This window comes from Eleutherodactylus coqui, chromosome 11 (assembly GCF_035609145.1).
Source record: "Eleutherodactylus coqui strain aEleCoq1 chromosome 11, aEleCoq1.hap1, whole genome shotgun sequence".
Taxonomy (NCBI): Eukaryota; Metazoa; Chordata; class Amphibia; order Anura; family Eleutherodactylidae; genus Eleutherodactylus; species Eleutherodactylus coqui.
In genome coordinates this window covers 87890203-87909164 of record NC_089847.1, presented here as the reverse complement: position 1 = coordinate 87909164, position 18962 = coordinate 87890203, and the positions used below count along the sequence as shown (strand labels likewise).

The window sequence follows — 18962 nt, the reverse complement described above, 5'->3', positions numbered from 1 at the left end:
ATTTATCCGGCTGCTGTGGCTTCTTGGGAAGATAGCCTAGTACATGTTTGCCCACTTCCAACTCCAATGGAGACTGACTGTAAATGGCTGGCGTGCTCTAGTATTTATGGTTTCAAGCTGTACGTGTCATTGCATACAGTCTATCTATCTATCTATCTATCTATCTATCTATCTATCTATCTATCTAGGTTATTGCATACAGTCTATCTATCTATCTATCTATCTATCTATCTATGACATCAGGAAATGAGAGAATTAGATTCCGTACGTAAAATTTGAACGCTAATTCTTTGGCGCTTTAAATTGAATAATCGAGTTGGGACCCATTAACTTTTCCTATTTATGACATAATCAATGCTCGTGCCAAGTTTCTATGACATTGGGAAGTGAGAGAATTAAATTCCGTACATAAAATTTGGACGCTAATTCTTTTGCGCTTAGAATTGAATAATCGAGTTGGGATGAGACATAAGGCCTTGCCCATAAGCATTCCCCAACCTCCAAGAACTGAACCTACCTACCTGAATGAGATTTTGTAGGCCGCTGCTTCCCCCTTGCGGGCTGAATAAAATAGCCGTTGGGTGGAACATACAATTTATCCGGCTGCTGTGGCTTCTTAGGAAGATATCCTAGTACTTGTTTATCCACTTCCAACTCCAATGGTAATTGGCTGGCGTGCTCTAGTGGTTCCAAGCTGTACGTGTCATAATAGAGCCTTAATGACATCACAATGCAGCTTTATAGAACATGTTGGGGCATGTTCAAGGGCGTCCGATGTTGATGACATCAGTGATGACATCACAATAGCAGGTGACTTACTTATTCGATCTACGTGGGGGGGTGGTAACTTTCGACGACGCTCGCGCGCGCGCCATTTATCATAGGATAGTTGTACTATGCCTATAATCTTCCCAGGAGTGTACTCAACAACTTCCCAAAGTTTCATGGCGATCGGATGAATGGTGTAGTAGCGCATAAAGGACAAACAGACAGACAGACACGCACGCACACAGACATATATTCAATTTTATATATATAGATAATGTCCTTCCTCTCCAGAAAGACATCAAGTCCCCTTTTAAACTCCTCTATGGATTTTGCCATCACCACTTCCTCCGGCAGAGAGTTCCACAGTCTAACTGCTCTTACAGTAAAGAATCCCCTTCTATGTTGGTGATGAAACCTACTTTCCTCTAATCGTAGCGGATGTCCTCTTGTTACCATCATGGTCCTGGGTGTAAACAGATCTTGGGAGAGATCCTTGTATTGTCCCCTCATGTATTTATACATAGTTATTTGATCACCCCCTAGCCGTCTTTTTTCTAGAGTAAATAATCTCAATTTGGATAGCCTCTCTGGGTATTCCAGTCCCGTCATTCCATGTATTAGTTTAGTTGCCCTTCTTTGAATCCCCTCAAGCACTGTGACATCTTTCCTGAGCACCGGTGACCAGAATTGTACGCAGTATTCCATGTGAGGCCTGACAAGTGCCTTATATAATGGAAGGATAATGTTCTCATCCTTCGCCCCTATACCTCTTTTAATGCACCCCAAGACTTTATTTGCCTTTGCAGCAGCTGACTGGCATTGGTTACTCCAGTTTAGTCTACTATCCACTAATACCCCCAGATCCTTTTCCATATCACTTTTCCCTAGTGGTACCCCATTAAGTGAATATTGGTGACATCCATTTCTCCTGCCCATGTGCATAGTCTTACATTTTTCAACATTGAACTGCATTTGCCATTTTCCTGCCCAAGCCCCCAGCTTATCTAGGTCCGTTTGTAGCCGCACATTGTCCTCCGTTGCATTAATTATATTGTATAATTTTGTGTCATGAGTGATTTCTAAGGCATTCATGAGGCCCTCAATATCGGAACAGAATACCAGATAACCTTCCTTTCTGAAGAAAGGCTCAAACTACTGGTGCCACTTTTGATATGAAGTAATTGTGACATCTTCTTCTAGAAGATTCCATTGTTGGAGTCTTGAATCTAGCAATTCTGCCTTGCTCTTGGATAAGTTCAAATCATTAACCAGGTCATTTAGTTCTTCCTGTGTTATTCTGTGTGGGGTTGATGATGCACCACAGTTAAAATCTGGATCACTGCATGCTGACGGACCGGGAGAAGAACAAGCCGGCTCACCCTTGTCCTCATCAGCTGAATCAAGAGAATATTCTGCTGGAGGTTCTGGAATAGGAAGTCCCTCACCATGATGAACTGATGTCAACGCAGACGGAAGGTTAGGGTAGAGTATCCTCGACTTCTTTTGCTTCGTTATCCCGCCGGAAAGAGGAGAAACCAAACAAAAGTAACAGTCATTTGTGTTGTTGCTTAGCTTTCCCCACACCATGGGGACTGCAAATGGCATTGATGGTCTTTTGCCCTCAAACCACTGTGAAAACTGTGTTGTACATGTAGCACAGCATATATGGGGGGCCCAAGGCTTGTCTTGGTCACCAATCTTGCATCTGAAGTAAAGAGTATATGACTTCTTTACTTGACAAGGGATACTTTTCTTCTGGCTGGCAAATGTCACTTCCCAACAAATATAGCAAAAATTTCCACGGTATTAACTCACTTTTGAGGCATTAGTGTTCTGTATTGTAACTCAATTAGGGATGAGCGAGTATACTTGCTAAGGCACTACTCGTTCGAGTAATGTGCTTTAGACGAGTATCTCCCTGCTCGTCCCTAAAGATTCGGCTGCCGGCGGCGGGCGGGGAGCTGTGGGGGAGAGCGGGGAGGAATGGAGGGGAGATCTCTCTCTCCCTCTCTCCTGCCCGCTCTCCCCTGCTCCCCGCCGCAACTCACCTGTCAGCTGCGGCGGCTCCCGAATCTTCAGGGACGAGCAGGGAGATACTCGTCTAAAGCACATTACTCGAGCGAGTAGTGCTTTAGCGAGTATACTCGCTCATCCCTAAACTCAATAGATAAAATTATAACAGTTTTATGTAACAGTACCTTAAACTGTATCCCGCTAAGTCTGAAATATTTTAAATGCTCAACCTTTCCGATTGGGCTTTAGGTGTTGATACGGACACTGGTAATGTGGGGGTGAACATGGTGTACTAGTTATGTTGGGGTTAGGTGTGAGATAATGATCTCAGAGTCAGTGACTAATTACACAATGGTGAGATCACAGGTCCTGTGAGCACACGGCTGCTGTCTGGCTCAAACTGTAAGTGTAACCAACTGTAAGGATGTTGTTACAGTCCTACTGGATTAATTTACATGGTGAAACACAGGCAATGAACTATATGAAATATCTTCAAATGAGAGCCAACAAAAAATTTTCATAGTTATATTCATGTTCAGCACACCAAGATACTACAGATTAGGTCCTTTTTAAGCCAGTAACAATTTCAGTGTTGACCAGTGTTCAGTCCATACAGGCTTCCAAATCATCATCAGACAGAGAAATGGCTTCTGACTGCTACATCTGTGCTGCATCTGCATCCATTTCAATGCTGCACAACTGTCTGCGGGATAAATTGGGCCAGAGCTATAACGCTGGGTGCCGCATTTTGATGCTCCGCTTTCAGCCCTGCTTTTGGATGCAGTACAGTTAGCACAATGATGAACAACCAGAGCATGTGCTCCAGAGATGCTCCAGACAATGATGAGCAGACAGAGCATGCTTGGAGTGCAATGATGAATATGGCTTTAAGTAGGCCCAAACAAAAAACTAGATGGCAAAATTGGCCATCTTGTTTAAGGGCAAGTTTAAAAAAAACATCGGCCTACAGTGGCAAGGAGTAATAATACTTAAAAGTGTGAAACAGTGGCCACTAGTGATTAATTCCTGGAAAGACAACAGAATCCTGACAACCACTGACCATGCATAGGAGGTACAGAGCCAGTGCAGCCAGTTCTATGAAAGGGTTAACTGAGCTATTCTGTAGTACAGAGCACTGATTTTGTTTACAACTTAAATGAAACTAGTAATATACTGTAGTACATTGATCACAAGTCAGAAAGCAACCATTCATGTTTCAATTCAATAACAATCAATGTTAACCAGTGATTAAAAAATCTTTTAGCAGTAACTGACCATAACTAGCTTTCCCTAAAGCTTCCCCAAATCTATCCCTAATGCTTGTCATGAACCTATGTGTCGGGATTCATTTCTTTGGCCCTAGTGGTAGCATTAGGGAACTTGTGTATTATTCCTGTATGCCTGTCCCTTTAATCTGGCTCCAGTGTTTCCTGGTCTGCTAGTGAAATCTGCCTGACAGGTTGGCAAAGCTATCAGGGTATGACTCTCCGGAGCCAATAAGCAAGCAGGGAGTTCCATATAAACCTGTTCAGTTTGCACTCCTGGCCAGTGATTGTGGAGTCTTCTTGTGAACTGTGTCCGTGTTCTGCACGCTGTTCATCAGATTATCTGTTTTCCTCTTAAAGGGGTTGTCCCGCGCCGAAACGGTTTTTTTTTTTTTTTTCAACCCCCCCCCCCCCCCCCCCCCCCCCCCGTTCGGCGCGAGACAACCCTGATGCAGGGGTTAAAAAAGATCACCGGTCAGCGCTTACCTGAATCCCCGCGCTCCGGTGACTTCTTACTTACCCGGTGAAGATGGCCGCCGGCATCTTCTCCCTCCGTGGACCGCAGGGCTTCTGTGCGGTCCATTGCCGATTCCAGCCTCCTGATTGGCTGGAATCGGCACGTGACGGGGCGGAGCTATACGGAGCTACACGGAGCCCCATTGAGAAGATAAGAAGACCCGGACTGCGCAAGCACGTCTAATTTGGCCATTAGACGGCGAAAATTAGACGGCAACCATGGAGACGAGGGCGCCAGCAACGGAGCAGGTAAGTGAAAAACTTTTGATAACTTCTGTATGGCTCATAATTAATGCACAATGTACATTACAAAGTGCATTAATATGGCCATACAGAAGTGTATAGACCCACTTGCTGCCGCGGGACAACCCCTTTAATGTACTTTCTGTTATCCTTAACTGTTCTGTTGACTGTATCCTGACCTTATCTGATTACTTGGATTCTGACCTCCACTTCCCTGTTTAACCTTGTTATTTGCCTGCCATCCTGGTTCCTGTTGTCCTCCTGGAAAATGACCCTATTTTGTCCTCAACTCTCCTTGTGATTAATCCTTTGTCTCTGTCATTCAGACTGGTACTGACCCCTGGCATGTCCAACTCGGCCTCTTGTCTGCGCCAAATATGAGTGGCTCCTGTAGTGATGCACGCTAGAGATTCATTGCAGCTTAAGACTATATTTCATCTGGAACGGTTAAAGGGTGAAGACCTATAGTCAAAGCAGCCAGCATCAAGTCTGTTTTTGGAGTGTGACTGCTTGAGAACCATTGCTCCCTTAATGCAAAAACATTACAATGCTGAGCCCAACACAAGACATCAATATCCCTGAGTATCTTCTAAGATACCTCTAATGGAAAGCCTACGGTATCTTATACACTGGCCCTGACAAACAATGAGAGGGCCTTAAGATTGCAGCTTAAGACTATATTCCATCTGGAAGGGTTAAAAGAATAAAGACCTGTGGTCCTCAGGTGTTGCTAGCCAAAGTAATCAGCGCCAATTCTGTTTTTGGAGTGGGATTGCTGGAGAACCATTGCTCCCTTAACATAAAACATTACAATGCTTGCCCCAACACAAGACACCACTGTCTCGTAATGGAAAGCCTATCTAAAATACTGACCCTGACAAACAATGAGGTGGTTGAAAGTTGGTCTTATCGTAAGGGTCTTACTGCTTCCAATAACTTTTATGGTTTTTTGCAACTTGCAAAGCTTTCCGATAATATTCAAGTAGAGAAAGGCTATACAATGCTTGGGTTTGCCTCTACACATATCTTTTTGCTTTTGGTTAACTTTGTGGTTGAGTTCTATAGGATTTTATATCAGTCTACACATAAACTAGATGATGATAAAAAATAATTTGTTGAAACAAACCATAGTTGGTAACAAATTTATCGAAAAGTCACCAGAAGCTTTTCATAGCTCAGAAAAGTCACTGCATTAACAGGAAAGGCACGGACACTGTTTGCTGTGAGTCCTTTACAGAGAACACGGAACCCTTCTTGTTTGATGCTCTTAGAAATACAGTCAAGTATTCCACGATATTGAACAACTTGAATCCCATCCATCTGCAAACGGCTCTTTATGACATCCATTGGGTTCGCAGCCGCCCATCCCACTGTCCCAGCACAACCACCAGCAAACAGCATAGTCCATGAACCTAAACATCAAATATAAAGAGTTAACACAAATGTATTTATATCTTTAATTAAGCATTGCGATTCTCTTTCACCTACTGAGGTGATTATGGCTTCTATTACTTTTTTACAGCATTGTTAGCACCTCTGAAAAAAAGATATGTTCCCTGATAACCCCTTGAGAATCAGAATGCTTAGCTGAGTCAATGAATACATTTATTAGGTTTAAATGAAATGTGCAAAAATAAAAACGAGAATGTGCCCTCAGTCAGACAGGCTATATGGACCGGATACACAAAATGCCCATATAGCCCCTTAATAAAGACTTTGGTCCCCAAGCTGTACCTTATATATCTTTACTATATAGTTCTGGCATTTAGTCATCAGTGTTAGAATTACCTGGTATTTCACCAACACTCGTCATCCGCCTGCAAAGGACTTCATAAATTAAAAAATATAATCCAGTAGTTGGCACATCCCGAAGAACCAAAGCAGTTGAACCCCTATAGAGACCTTTAATGCCTTCTGCTTTGAATATGCTTGCAGCACAGTGAACAGGCCCATGATACCGAGCCTGCAGGTTGTCCAGCTTGGCTTGTCTTTTGAATGACTCAGTTTGGTTCTGCAATCTCACTTTTATCAGGTCAATTGGAGCTGTGAAATATACCTGCAGACATATACATGTTCATGTTTAAGATAACAATAACTACCTTTTTATAGCATTATAGAAATTTGAGGTGTCACTGCTGCAGGAAAGATTTGCTTATGGGAACATATTCTCTATCATGAAATTGGTATCATCCCATAATTGACACAGGAGGCACATTATCTACCCTCATTGCAAGCACAGATTTACCACTTTATAAGGAACGTGTTATCAGAAAGTGACATATTGAGAAGACAACTGAATGTCATAATATTTTACTCAGATTTTGAACATAAAAATCTTAACCTTTTTAGAGTTTTTTAATGTAAGTATCCATATAAAAAAATTTTTGAAATATTGCAGATCTCACGCTAGTCACTGGAGCAAACACTTTCTGTTTTCCTATTTTCTGCAACTTACTTGTAAGTTTTATGTACGGACTGGGACAGGAGTTATTATAGGGTGGGCGAGCAATGACAGCCTTATTGTACTGCTGGAAGCTAAGATATGGTAGCATGGCAACACTACATATTATAGTTCCATTAGGCACCGTTATGCACGCCAGTGCTTTCAAGGAGGAAATAGCACTGCAAGCAGCATGATTTTGTCTAGGACTTTCACAGAAGTCAGTGACGGAGACACTAAATAATGCCTTCAACACAAATATGAACGAAGCATAGGGCTTTTGATTTTCAGATCCATGTTGGATTTTTCGGGTGTGGACCTGACATTGATTCTGGCATCAGAGTTGTGAAGTGGCTCAGAACACCATCCTGGTCCCCTCCATAAATGTCATACATGTTTGTCCTATGTAGATTCACATTGTAAAGCTTGTCCTGTCATATCCAGTGTGTTTGTTGCACAGCTGCGGTGCTTGAGAGGTTAACACTAATAAAATCATTGCCTGCATGTAGATGTATCAGTTTGTCATATCATGTGGTTTGAGTGAGGGTATAAATAAGAGTGCTTGAGAGCGGGAAGAGGTCTTACATTTTGTCTACCTGAGAGAGTGCTAACACAGAGCCACAGCAGCACCTTCAGCTTCCATGTAGGTGAAGATGGGGGAAGATGAGCAATATCCCATAGCGAGTGAAATCTGGATGTGAATGGAGTGAGACCCATCAGAGAGAGAGAGCAATCCAAACTAGTTCTGTATAGAGGAACCCATTGTACAGGTACCATTTCACACGTCAGGTTTTTCCTGTGCGGCCATCCAAGGTCCGGATCACCGCACAGAGGTATGCTACTGACACACCCACGCATCTGCCGTGCAGGGTGATATTTGTTTAAGCCTTCTTGTCAATAATTGTCTGCCAGAGAGTCTGCGGAGTGACCCCTACCCCCTTTCCTCCTCTGGAGTGCTCTCAGTCCAGGATCGGTGCTGTACAGATAACAAGGACTGTAGAACCGTATTCATCCTGTGTATCCTCCCTGACCTCTGAGCTCTAGTCTGCTGGCATTTAAAGTGAATTGTACCTGCATTGCCTTGAATACCTGTTTGTTAAAGTTTATTCTTGCAGTAAAGTTATACTGGGCCTCAACCGTTCCTGGTATCCCAAGGTACTATACACAAGTCTCAGTGTTCTTTTCTCTGCCGCGTAGCAGTGGGAACAGTGGAATAAGTACTACTACCCCCATCAACCCGTATATTGGCATTCCCTATCCTAGAGGTGTTGAAGGTGGCCTGTGATCCTGCTCTGGCCTTGGCTACGTGATATCCCTCAGGGACCAGAGCCTGGTAAGTGCCGCCGTAACAAGCCAGCACTTATCCCTCCCAGCTCTGCAGTGTAGTCAAGTGTCCGGGGTCATCCCTCTGGGGTGTTGCAGTTGTGCCACAGATTTTCATGCGGATCTGCATGTGGATTTAGTTCCTGTCGATGGGGCAAAATGGGGTGCGGCCGACTCATGCAGTTTCCACACAGGAAACATTCCAAGAATTCATGTCTCATTATATTTTCCATAACACAGAACTGTAAATCCACATGTGTAAAAATTCATGACATATGAACTACGGGGCAGATTTGCATAGCATTCAATAGCATGGTAAAATGGTGCAGATTTCACTGTGATTTTGGTGTGAAATACTTTGCCCATACCCACACAGCAAATTATGGGCAATTAAGAATCATCATGCATTTCTGCAAGCCCTATACAGATAAAAGGGATTCTGCAGACCCCTTTCAGATGAATGGGATGGTTGAAAAAATGTATGCAACCAATCTGCTATATCGAGGGCGCACATACCACAGAGGTAGCCATGTAGCTACTGGGTAACACTTGGAAGAGTTCACCCAACTCAGCTGATTCCATTCACTTTGCAGTTGGGTGGTGAGAAATTGTGCAGAACTCCACTCTCCAGAGGAACTGCATTGTTTGCAAACTGGGTTGGGAATTTCTCCTACAGAAAGGAAAAGGAGGCTGCGGCAACTTTAGACTCTTGTTTTGGGTGTCTGACATTATTATGGGGGTCATTTTAATTTAAATGTCTGTCTGATGAACAGTTAAATCAGGACAATCTTGGCATCTGGCAGGGAAGAATTCCTCTCAGCCAGACTAGGAGTGTCAGTTTTAGGCGTCATGTCCACTTGCACGTACGGAATCCAATGCTGTGGAATCCAGCCGTGCCCGCAGATATGGGGAGAAAAAAAGATTTTCTTACCTGTCCAGCTCCAGCCCGGATCTCCTCTGTGCGATCCGCATGCCGGAAAAAAATCACATCCGTGTGCTTTAAATTGCCTTGCAGATGCTAATTCATCCCAATGGGCGGCTAGAGGTGCAGGTCTCCCACGCGGGAGACACGCGCAGTTTTTGTAATTAAAATCTGCCCATGGACATTGGGCCTTACTTAGCAATGGCTCGCCGAAGAGCCGTATACTAGGTAGGAATGACTTTTTAAAATGCATTTGACACTACATGCGAATTTAATGGGCGCAATCTAATGAGAAACAGGATTTTAAGATACTAAAAATAATTACAAGAATTTGCAAATTATGCAGAATAGACACGCAAAACTTACCTGCACCACTCCACCACAGCAACCAGCTAGAAAAATCTGATAATTTTGTGGTCTCTTTTTCCAGTCTTTACTTTCTGCGCCAGTTATGTAAAGTAATGCGTTACTATAAGACCCGAACATTAAGGAATTGCTGATGGCCACACTGCAAACGGGAAAACTCATTCCTTTAAAGAATCCCCAAATCTAAGAGAGTAAAAACAAGAGAAATCAGAAAAAAAATACTGTTTTTGGTTTTCTGAAGTTTTTTTTATGACTTGCTTTCCTATAAAAGAAATGGATTCTTGGTAAGAAATGCATAAAAAACATGGACCCATCAAGGAATCCTATGGTCCTCTGCACTTCCACTTGCATGCGCAGACCGGAGCTGGCGTCGGGTGAGTGACGTTTCTGTGCGGGGCTCGCAGAGCCCCGCACAGAAATAGAACATGCCGCGGTTTGTTTGTCGCGTGAGGTTTTGTGTGGCCAAACCACGGCCGTCTGCATAGGATTGCGTTTAGAGATGAGCGAACATGCTCGGCCACGCCCCTTTTTCGCCCGAATACCGCGATTTCCGAGTACTTCCGTACTCGGGTGAAAAAATTCGGGGGGCGCCGTGGCGGCACGGGGGGTAGCAGTGGGGAGTGGGGGGAGAGGGAGAGAGAGAGGGCTCCCCCCTGTTCCCCGCTGCTACCCCCCGCACCGCCACGCCTCTCCCCGCCCCCCCGGCGCCCCCCGGCGCCCCCCGAATCTTTTCACCCGAGTACTGAAGTACTCGAAAATGGCGGTACTCGGGTGCGTAAGTACTCGAAACGAGTACGTTCGCTCATCTCTAATTGCGTTTGTTAACTCAATCCTATGCAGGCTTCCAGTGGCGGAAATCCCGCCGTGGAATTTCCGCCCCTCTGCAGGCGGCTTTACTTGGTAAAAAAATTGTGAACTACCTCTTTAGCCCAAAATGTTTTAACAAATAAAATTGACTTTCTGAGGTTGTGTTGTTAAGAAATTGCCAAAAATTGTTATGTAGCTGAATTTTTATATTTTCCTTGTTTTAATAATATTAACTAGTTTTTGATCGCTTTAATAGCAAGATGCAACATAGGACAATAAGCACTCACTGTTTCTTTCTTATAGGTCTTCACTATACAGTCTAGAACTCCACGGTATCTTGCTTGTGTCTGTAGACGTACCTGCAAAAAAGCATAGGATATCAAAACATCATGCCACCAACAGCGATTTGTAGATAAAAAGTACTGCCACTGATTAGTAGTTATTGCATGCGGTTACTGCTGTTTGCCAGGCTGCATCTTTACTTGCCATTTTAAACAACAGCAAGTCTATGAGCAGCCCGGAAATTAGCAATAATCCATGTGCAGATACTGCAGAATGGCCACAGTGTATATGGGCAGTCTTATGCTTTATTCATCGGTAATACATGGGTTATTTACCTTTACTGTGTCAATAGGATGTCCAACAACAAGTCCGAGAGCTCCTGAAAAACAGAAGCTGATAAAAATCAAGGGGGTCATACACAAGCAATACACTTGTGTGAATATCACATTATCAGGACAAATTGAGAGTTAAAAGTGTAGATTTTCATTGAAAAACAGCAAGCTTTATTTCTAGAGATGAGCTAGTATATTTGCTAAAGGCAATTGCTCGAACGAGCATTGCCTTTAGCGAGTACCTGCCCGCTCAAGACTGAAGGTTTGGGTGCCGGCGGCGGGCAGGGAGCTGCGGGGGAGAGAGGGGAGGAACGGAGGGGAGCTCTCTCTCTCCCTCTCTCTTCCCCGCTCACTCCTGCTGACTGCCGCTACTCACAGCTCCCCCGCACCGGCACCCGAACCTTCCGTCTCGAGCGGGCAGGTACTCGCTAAAGGCAATGCTCGCTCGAGCAATTGCCTTTAGCAAGTATACTCGCTCATCTCTATTTATTTCCTTAAGCTAGGTTCAGGATTTGATGGGGATCTAGGCAACAACTCTGCACCTCATCAAATCTGCAAACATACTAAATCCAGCAAGTAAACAGGCTATTTTACACTCAATAAATATGCACCAGAAAATAATCCATGTCCTGCACAGGTGTTATTTGCTCCTCCATTTGGTAGTCAGCTACCTGCATGGTGAGAGGAGGATGCATCTATATGCACTCCTCACTAAGTAACGGCCATATTCTGTGATTGTTTTTAATTTTTAATTTCCCCTTCTGTGATGCATTTATATTAGTGTAGGGACCCACTACAAGAAAGGCTATAGTTTGCTACCTTTATGCATATGAGTTCAGGGTGGAGTTTCTGTTCTATGTGATATGCATAACCTTGTGTGTTGGTGTGAACAGCAATGTGTTTTGTATGTCTGTGCAGGTGGCCAGACATGTGCTCTATTCACTGTCCTGTTCTGTGTGGTATGCATAACCTTGTGTGTTGGTGTGACCAGCGACGTGTTCTGAATGTCTGTGCAGGTGGCTAGATATGAGGTGTGAACAGTTGTGTTCTGTGTTCAGTGTGTGTGAAGAGTTTCGTGTCGTTTTGTACATATCTCCAGGTTCCTAATCAGGGATAGCCAGGTCCCAGATGAACACACTAGGGCTGTCCTTATTGGGACAATCACCTCCTTTAAGGCAAGGGTTCCTCACTTTCCCTAATTAGTAAGGGACAGGTGTCCTTCCATCTTTACCTGGAGAGATGTAATTGGTTTATGCAACATTATGAAAGTTGTTGCAACTTTATTAGGACACCTTCTTGCGTCCGTGCTGAGGTGTGGCACTTTACTGTGCTGCATGGACGTAACCCGTATATATGATTAATGCACATCAAGGATATTCTTGAATTATTCAGAAAAATTTAGATCCACATGGGATTTAACAGTAGAGCCAAAAATACTGGACTCTTTACTATGCCACAAGACATCTTTAGGCTCCAATTTAAGAGTCATAGTAAAAAAATTATAATAAAGTAAGATCTAATGAACAAATGCACAATAGAAAAAAAGTGTGCCTCCACATAAAATGGAGCAAAGGTCCAAAAAAAAGATATCCAAGAGAAAAAAAAAGAAAATTGACACTGTGATAAACAAAATGGGGTGCTGCTACTGTGTGTCAATAAACAGCGCATAACAAAAAAAGAAGTATTAAAGACTACATTGCAAGGTGTTAGCTTACTTCCTTGTGTGATTTCCTCTTGCAGCGTCCGAGGAGCGGGCCCACAGCCGAGGAGATAGCGTGGTAGATTGAGGCCTTGTTACCGGGCTCTACCATCTCCTCCCCTCGGGGTAGCACGGGACCCGACTAAGTTACTGCTGGGGAAGTTTCAACAGGGAAAACCCAATCCGTGGTTTACCTTAGAGTCCTCTTTGTCACTTGTGATGCCATCGTTCCCTCCCCTGTGGTGAATCCAGACTTTGAAATAAAATAGTCCACACACAGGGCTAACTCTCTGAGTAAAACCGAGAACGGCCAGTAGTGCTCATTTGCTTGACTAAACGGTCAACAGTTCGCAAACTTTACATCAGCCAGCAGGATAATGGTGCGAACACAATAGTGGTGTGAAAGGAAGAATTCTTGGATGGCAGACGATCCACAGTCCCAGTTATCTGTGGGTTTCAGCTCACAGCAACTCTCCTTGCTCTCTTTCCAGCTCTCTACCAGTACACACTCACAGTTAGTTGTTACACTCAGCGGTGCCTGGTGGTTCCTCTAACTCTCTCTCTCAGTTCTCGATTTTAGCGCCATGAAAGCCTAGGTGATTTGCTCCCAGAGCAGAAATTAGGCCATCACTCAGCCTCTTCCATCTTGAAGATCCTTGTAGGACAAGGCGCAGTCTCTCTTCCAACTCAGACTCTCTCACTACACCTTACAAAACATATATATATATATCACACTATCATGTGACACACAACAAGATACATTTTTCAGACATTACCCAGACATTAACCCGTTCAGTGCTGGAGAGGTGCAATACACATCAAATGCACACACATTGAAGACACTGACAATACAATGACACGAGACAAACACATGCATACTTATAAAGGGGCCCTGTTAATTCTGGGCCACTACACTGTATCCAGCCAAAGTACCAACCCCGCTCTCGTTTTTAGACCGAATGCAGACAGCCAGGTCGGATTCCAACTGCCAGATTTTTGTAGTTGGATGTGACCCTGTACCCTTGCAGTGACCTCCGGCTTATCTGTCTGGCGTTTTCTCTCTGCTCTGTGAATGTGCCGGCTGGCACACAGCCGCACTTGCGCAGTGCAGAGCCGGTGCATCAGCGATGACGCGGCCATGCGAGTCTGTGTGAGGCTCGCACTTAAATAGGACATGACGTGATTTTCACCCCATGAGCGGAATACAGTTGATTTCCGCTCATGGGCATAGAAATGCATTTTTCAATGCAAGTCCTATGGGCTGTATTTGCTGTGGGATCTGGAGTTCCGGATCCCGCAGTGCAAATACAGCCGTGTGCATTAGACCTTACACGTAGACTGACTTCTATTACAAACTCAAATTTTGAAGTATTGAGTTACACTTTTAAAAAAACAATCCCCTTCCCGCTGCATATATATAATTTCCCCATTTGCAGCATCTCACCGTCCCAGAGCAGCAGACTCTCTGATTCCCCTCACTTTGCATACATAGTTGCCATGTCTCTGAAACATTTGCAGAAAATCTCTTATCTGAATACACAGAATGACCTCTAATGCAAGTACAAAGGTTTTTTAGTAATAGGTACATAACTGGGATTTATATGCTTCAACCTAAACTATACTATGCACAGGTTCAATGTGCTACTATAGATTTTTTATTTACATTACCTGAAATCCAACCCGCAACAAATTCAGTGGAAGGCATTGCAGACTCACCAGGTAGACCTGGATTTCAGCCAAAGAGAAAGAAGAGCTTTATATACAGCCCGAACTTTGAGTTGCAAACACAATACGTAACGTTTAACTAGTAGGTGGACAGTTAAAGGGGTTCTGACACGAATCAGATTTTTATGCTTTAGCAGCCATTGTTCCCTGGTCTGCCTAATGGACACAGGGAACCCACGATTAATGGCTGCTAAAGCATACAAATCTTACACTCACCTTTTTTCCTGTTGTTGTTCTGCAGCGGGGTCATCTACCAGCAGGCTCTTCTTCTTCCTCCGACAAGCTGCCCCCCTCCGGGAATCCACGCATGCGCAGAAGATAGGTGCCCTCTGACAGGAGTCAGGATGGGCCGCCTCTCCACTGCGCATGCGCAGCACTCGGGAGTTCAGCCAGGACGGACGGGCAGCCGACAGCAAGCACTTCTTGTGTTGTGCTTGCTGTGGGCGGCCCGTCCATTCACCTCGGAAGTGACTGACAGAGCAGGAAGCGGTCATTTTGACCGCTCCTGCTCTGCTTCAAGAAGCCACAGAAGAGGATGTCGGATGGAGGGGACATGCCTGGCGATCGGTCCTGGCCAGGCAAGGTGAGTAAATAATTTTTTTTTTCATGTCAGAACCCCTTTAATAAAATTCAGGTTATTGCATCTGTTAAAATTAGGAGCAGAAACTGTAAACTTAAAGAACGTAAACCAGCTTTCATATTTGCGTCATGGGTTTCGTTTTCCTGCTCCATTCGGGGAGCAGGAAAGGGGAATTCCCTGGCCAAATGGCTCCATCGTATGACGGAATCGAACACTGCAGAACAGACCCCATTGACTATGATGGTCTCGGTTTGGTTTCCACCCAGCTACCCGTCATTTTACCAGAAGAAGAAGAAGTGCTGCATGCAGCCCCTTTTCTTCCAGTATTTTGTGCCTGATCTCTCCTGGAACCTCCAACTAGAGGTTCCAATGCAAATGTGAACCCAGCCATAGAAAACAGGCAAATATCAGTACGTTCGCTTTCACACTTGTGCATTTTGATCAGTATGTTGCACCTTTATTTATAAGCTAAAATTAAAAATAGAACCTGCACACAGTAAAAGTATAATGGAAACATTTTCACCTCTTTCATATATGGACTCCAGTCCAAGTTTTGGCCCATATATACTGATGCAAAACACTCACCATAACATTGCAAAGAAGCCTTAGTTGTTCAGGATATGTTAAAGGTTTTTGTTAGGAGATCAGAAACAGGTTGTCCATCAAGCCAGTAGTTTCTAGATGGTGTCCGTCTGGTAGAGGAGTATATTAAGATGTGGCAAGGGGACAGACTTAATGTAGCTCAGGATGTCTGCTCACTTGTTTTCAGTTTAGAGTAGCTTTAAGTTCTTGCTTACGGTATCTTGGGCTGAACCCAATGGAGTTTGGTACGCAGTCTTTTCAGATAAACTATTGAGGTAGCAAACAGTTTCGAACTGCTTGACACATCAGAAAAGCATCCAGAGGAACTATGGCATGATATACAGTCCGCAGTTATGGAGACTGCCCGTAAGCATTTGAACTATAAGAAGCAGGAAAAGCAACGCTATTTGTTGTCCGAGCAAACCCTCAGAATAGCCAATAAAAGAAGAGCAGCAAAGGCGGCCAGCAACAAAGACAAAGTTCGACAACTACATGTAGATTTTCAGTGAGCGGCAAGTAAAGACCAGGAAATGGACTGGAATGAGCATTGCCAACAACTTGAAGCAAGACCATGAAAGGCCGTATCCAAAACCTATTCTCACAGGTCAAGATGGCCTGAAAATCTTTCATTGCAAGCAATGGCATAATCAAAGAAAAAAATGCGAAGGAATTGAATGACCATAGGTAGTGAAAATACTCAGAGGAACTATATACCTGCACCATTGTGTGAGATGGAATCTGTGGACTTGGAGCCCTCTCTTATGGAGTCAGTAGTGGTTATGGCTATGAAACAACTAGCTAAAAATAAAGCACCAGGCATAGATAACATACCAGCAGAGCTATTGTTGCCAGTACCAGTAAAAAAACCATCATGGCACTACTCCAGGCAGTATGGGTATCTGCACAATGGCTACAGGACTGGAAAAGATCTACCTTCCCCTTATCCCTCTACCAAAGAAAGGCGACTCCCAGAATTGCTCCAAATACCGAACAATAGCCCTCATTCTGCATGCAAGCAAGATCCTTCTCAAAATTATACAGGAAAGACTGGGATCAGTAGTTGAAGCGGCATTCCCTGATGTACAGACAGGATTTCGGCGTGGCATGGCACGCGCGACCATATTGCAAACCAACGATGGGCCATGGAAAAAGCTTGAGAATACCAAAAGAATATCTACATGTGCTTCATCGACTACACCAAGGCCTTTGATTGCATCAAACATGACAAGCTATGCCCACCCCCTACAAGACCTGGACGTATCGGCACATCTAGTCAGGCTGATAAAATCATTTATACCAATCAAGAAGCCACTGTGAGAACACAGTATGGGAACATAGATTGGTTTGGGATTGGCAAAGGTGTCTGACAGGGCTGCATCCCCTCACCCTTCTTCTTTAACCTATATGCAGAAGTGATCATGCAGAAAATAGACCTAGAATTGGAAACTGGGGTGAGAATAGGTGGCAGAAACATCAACGCAGATAATTCAACTCTGCTTGCAGAAATAGAAGCTGGTCTGAAGCAAGTGATATAGAAGAATAAAAGGGAAAGTGAAAAAAAATTGTCCTCTGCCTGAATTTAAAGAAGACAATAATTATGACAACTGCGAAAAAAATGGCCAAATTTAAATCAAAATTGACAACGATGCCATAGAATGCGTGTGAGACTTCATCTTGCTTGATTTGAAAATTGACCAGGATGGAGAATCTATGCCAAAGATAAAATGAAGGATAGCATTAAGGGGGAAAGTGCAATGCTAAACATGGACAAAATCTGGAAAAGTAGGGATATCGGCATAGCAACTAGATGCAGGATAGTGGAAACCATCGTATTCCCCATAGCCATGTATGGATGTGAAAGCAGGACTGCAAAAAAAGCCAATAGAGAGAGGATTGATGCTTTCGAGCTGTGGTGCTGGGGAAGGGTGATGCATATACCCTGGACGACGAGAGTAACAAACAGAGAAGTCCTGAATCGTATAAGACCCGATATATCACTGGAGGGCAAGATGGCTCAGGCTCACATATTTTGGCCATGTAATGTGAGCAGAGTTGCTAGAAAAATCTATAATGCTTGGACAGATCAGTGGCAAAAGAAGACCTGGCCACCAAAGAACACGATAGCTGATACTGGCATGGATATCACACAACAGAAAGAAGCAGTGCAAAACCGAAAAACATGGAGGTAGCCTGCATTTAGGGTCGCCAAGAGTCATGAACAGCTAACAACAACAACATTTTGGATAGGCGCTGCCACTACGGCGGTTGTATGTGGTTTGAATGGGAATGCGGTCAAACGATTAGGCAGATGGAAGACTGTTACAGGTTATATGTCAGGCCATATTTGATGACTGGTTAGGAGTAGTACAGTTTTTTAGTAGTTCAGGTAGGTTGTAAGGTTACATATGATGTTCAGTTTTTCTTTCTTTCAGTTGCGGAACCGCCGACCATTTGGCTGCTTGGTCACTCGTTCATATATTGGGCCAAGCTGAGAACAAAAGTCCAACACCCACTGAGTTGTTTCCCCAACACCCACATTCATTGGCATGGCATCAGAGGCTTGTGCTGGCCAAAAGTGCTTCCCAAAGTGGTCCAAATTAGTAGGTTTTCGTGTGGCAAACTCATATTACTTTTGCAATCTAGAGGTAATAACTCGGGGAAGGTAAAAGTTTGGGCGTTAATTGCCCTGATAAAAGAAGATATGCAGCGTTTTGGCAATTTTTGCAAAAGAAACTTTGGTATGGTCGGAAGTGGTGCCATGACAGGTGTGAAGGAGAGCTAGGAGACATTCCACAATGGAGAAGGTAAGGAAGCTACTGAACGTCAGGATTTAAAATTTTGTCCAGTCACTAGGTGAGGTGGCGATACAGCATAAGGAGTTGTAGAGCGAGAACACAAGTTTGTTACTACAGCATTGGGTTCATTTACATCCTATTAGAATGGACATATTTCTGTCGGGGTTATAGGATGGCATCCAAAAGGCATTGGTGCTGGCTAGTGCCGTAGGTCGGGGCACAGTGTAGGTTACACTGGGGTCCTTCTTGGCGGTGTTTCTATGCCAGCATTAAAGGGGTTGTCCCGCGCCGAAACGGGTTTTTC

The 18962-nt window shown here is 44.0% G+C and overlaps 1 protein-coding gene across 3 annotated transcripts in view; it reads right to left on the bottom strand.

Moving 5' to 3' along the window:
• Window positions 1-5948: 5948 nt before the first annotated feature.
• Window positions 5949-18962, bottom strand: part of LOC136582150 (solute carrier family 25 member 45-like) — an 81614-nt gene continuing 68600 nt past the window's right edge. Inside the window, exons 2-7 of one of the 3 annotated variants that reach the window (XM_066582969.1) lie at window positions 14645-14701; window positions 11281-11324; window positions 10951-11022; window positions 9857-10039; window positions 6594-6861; window positions 5949-6217 (exon numbers count right to left, since the gene is read on the bottom strand). In XM_066582969.1, the coding sequence (XP_066439066.1) occupies window positions 5949-6217; window positions 6594-6861; window positions 9857-10039; window positions 10951-11022; window positions 11281-11324; window positions 14645-14681 (873 nt within the window). In that variant the 5' untranslated portion in view covers window positions 14682-14701. The remainder of the gene's footprint in view (window positions 6218-6593; window positions 6862-9856; window positions 10040-10950; window positions 11023-11280; window positions 11325-14644; window positions 14702-18962) is intronic. The other 2 variants (XM_066582970.1, XM_066582971.1) reach the window with 2 other exon arrangements.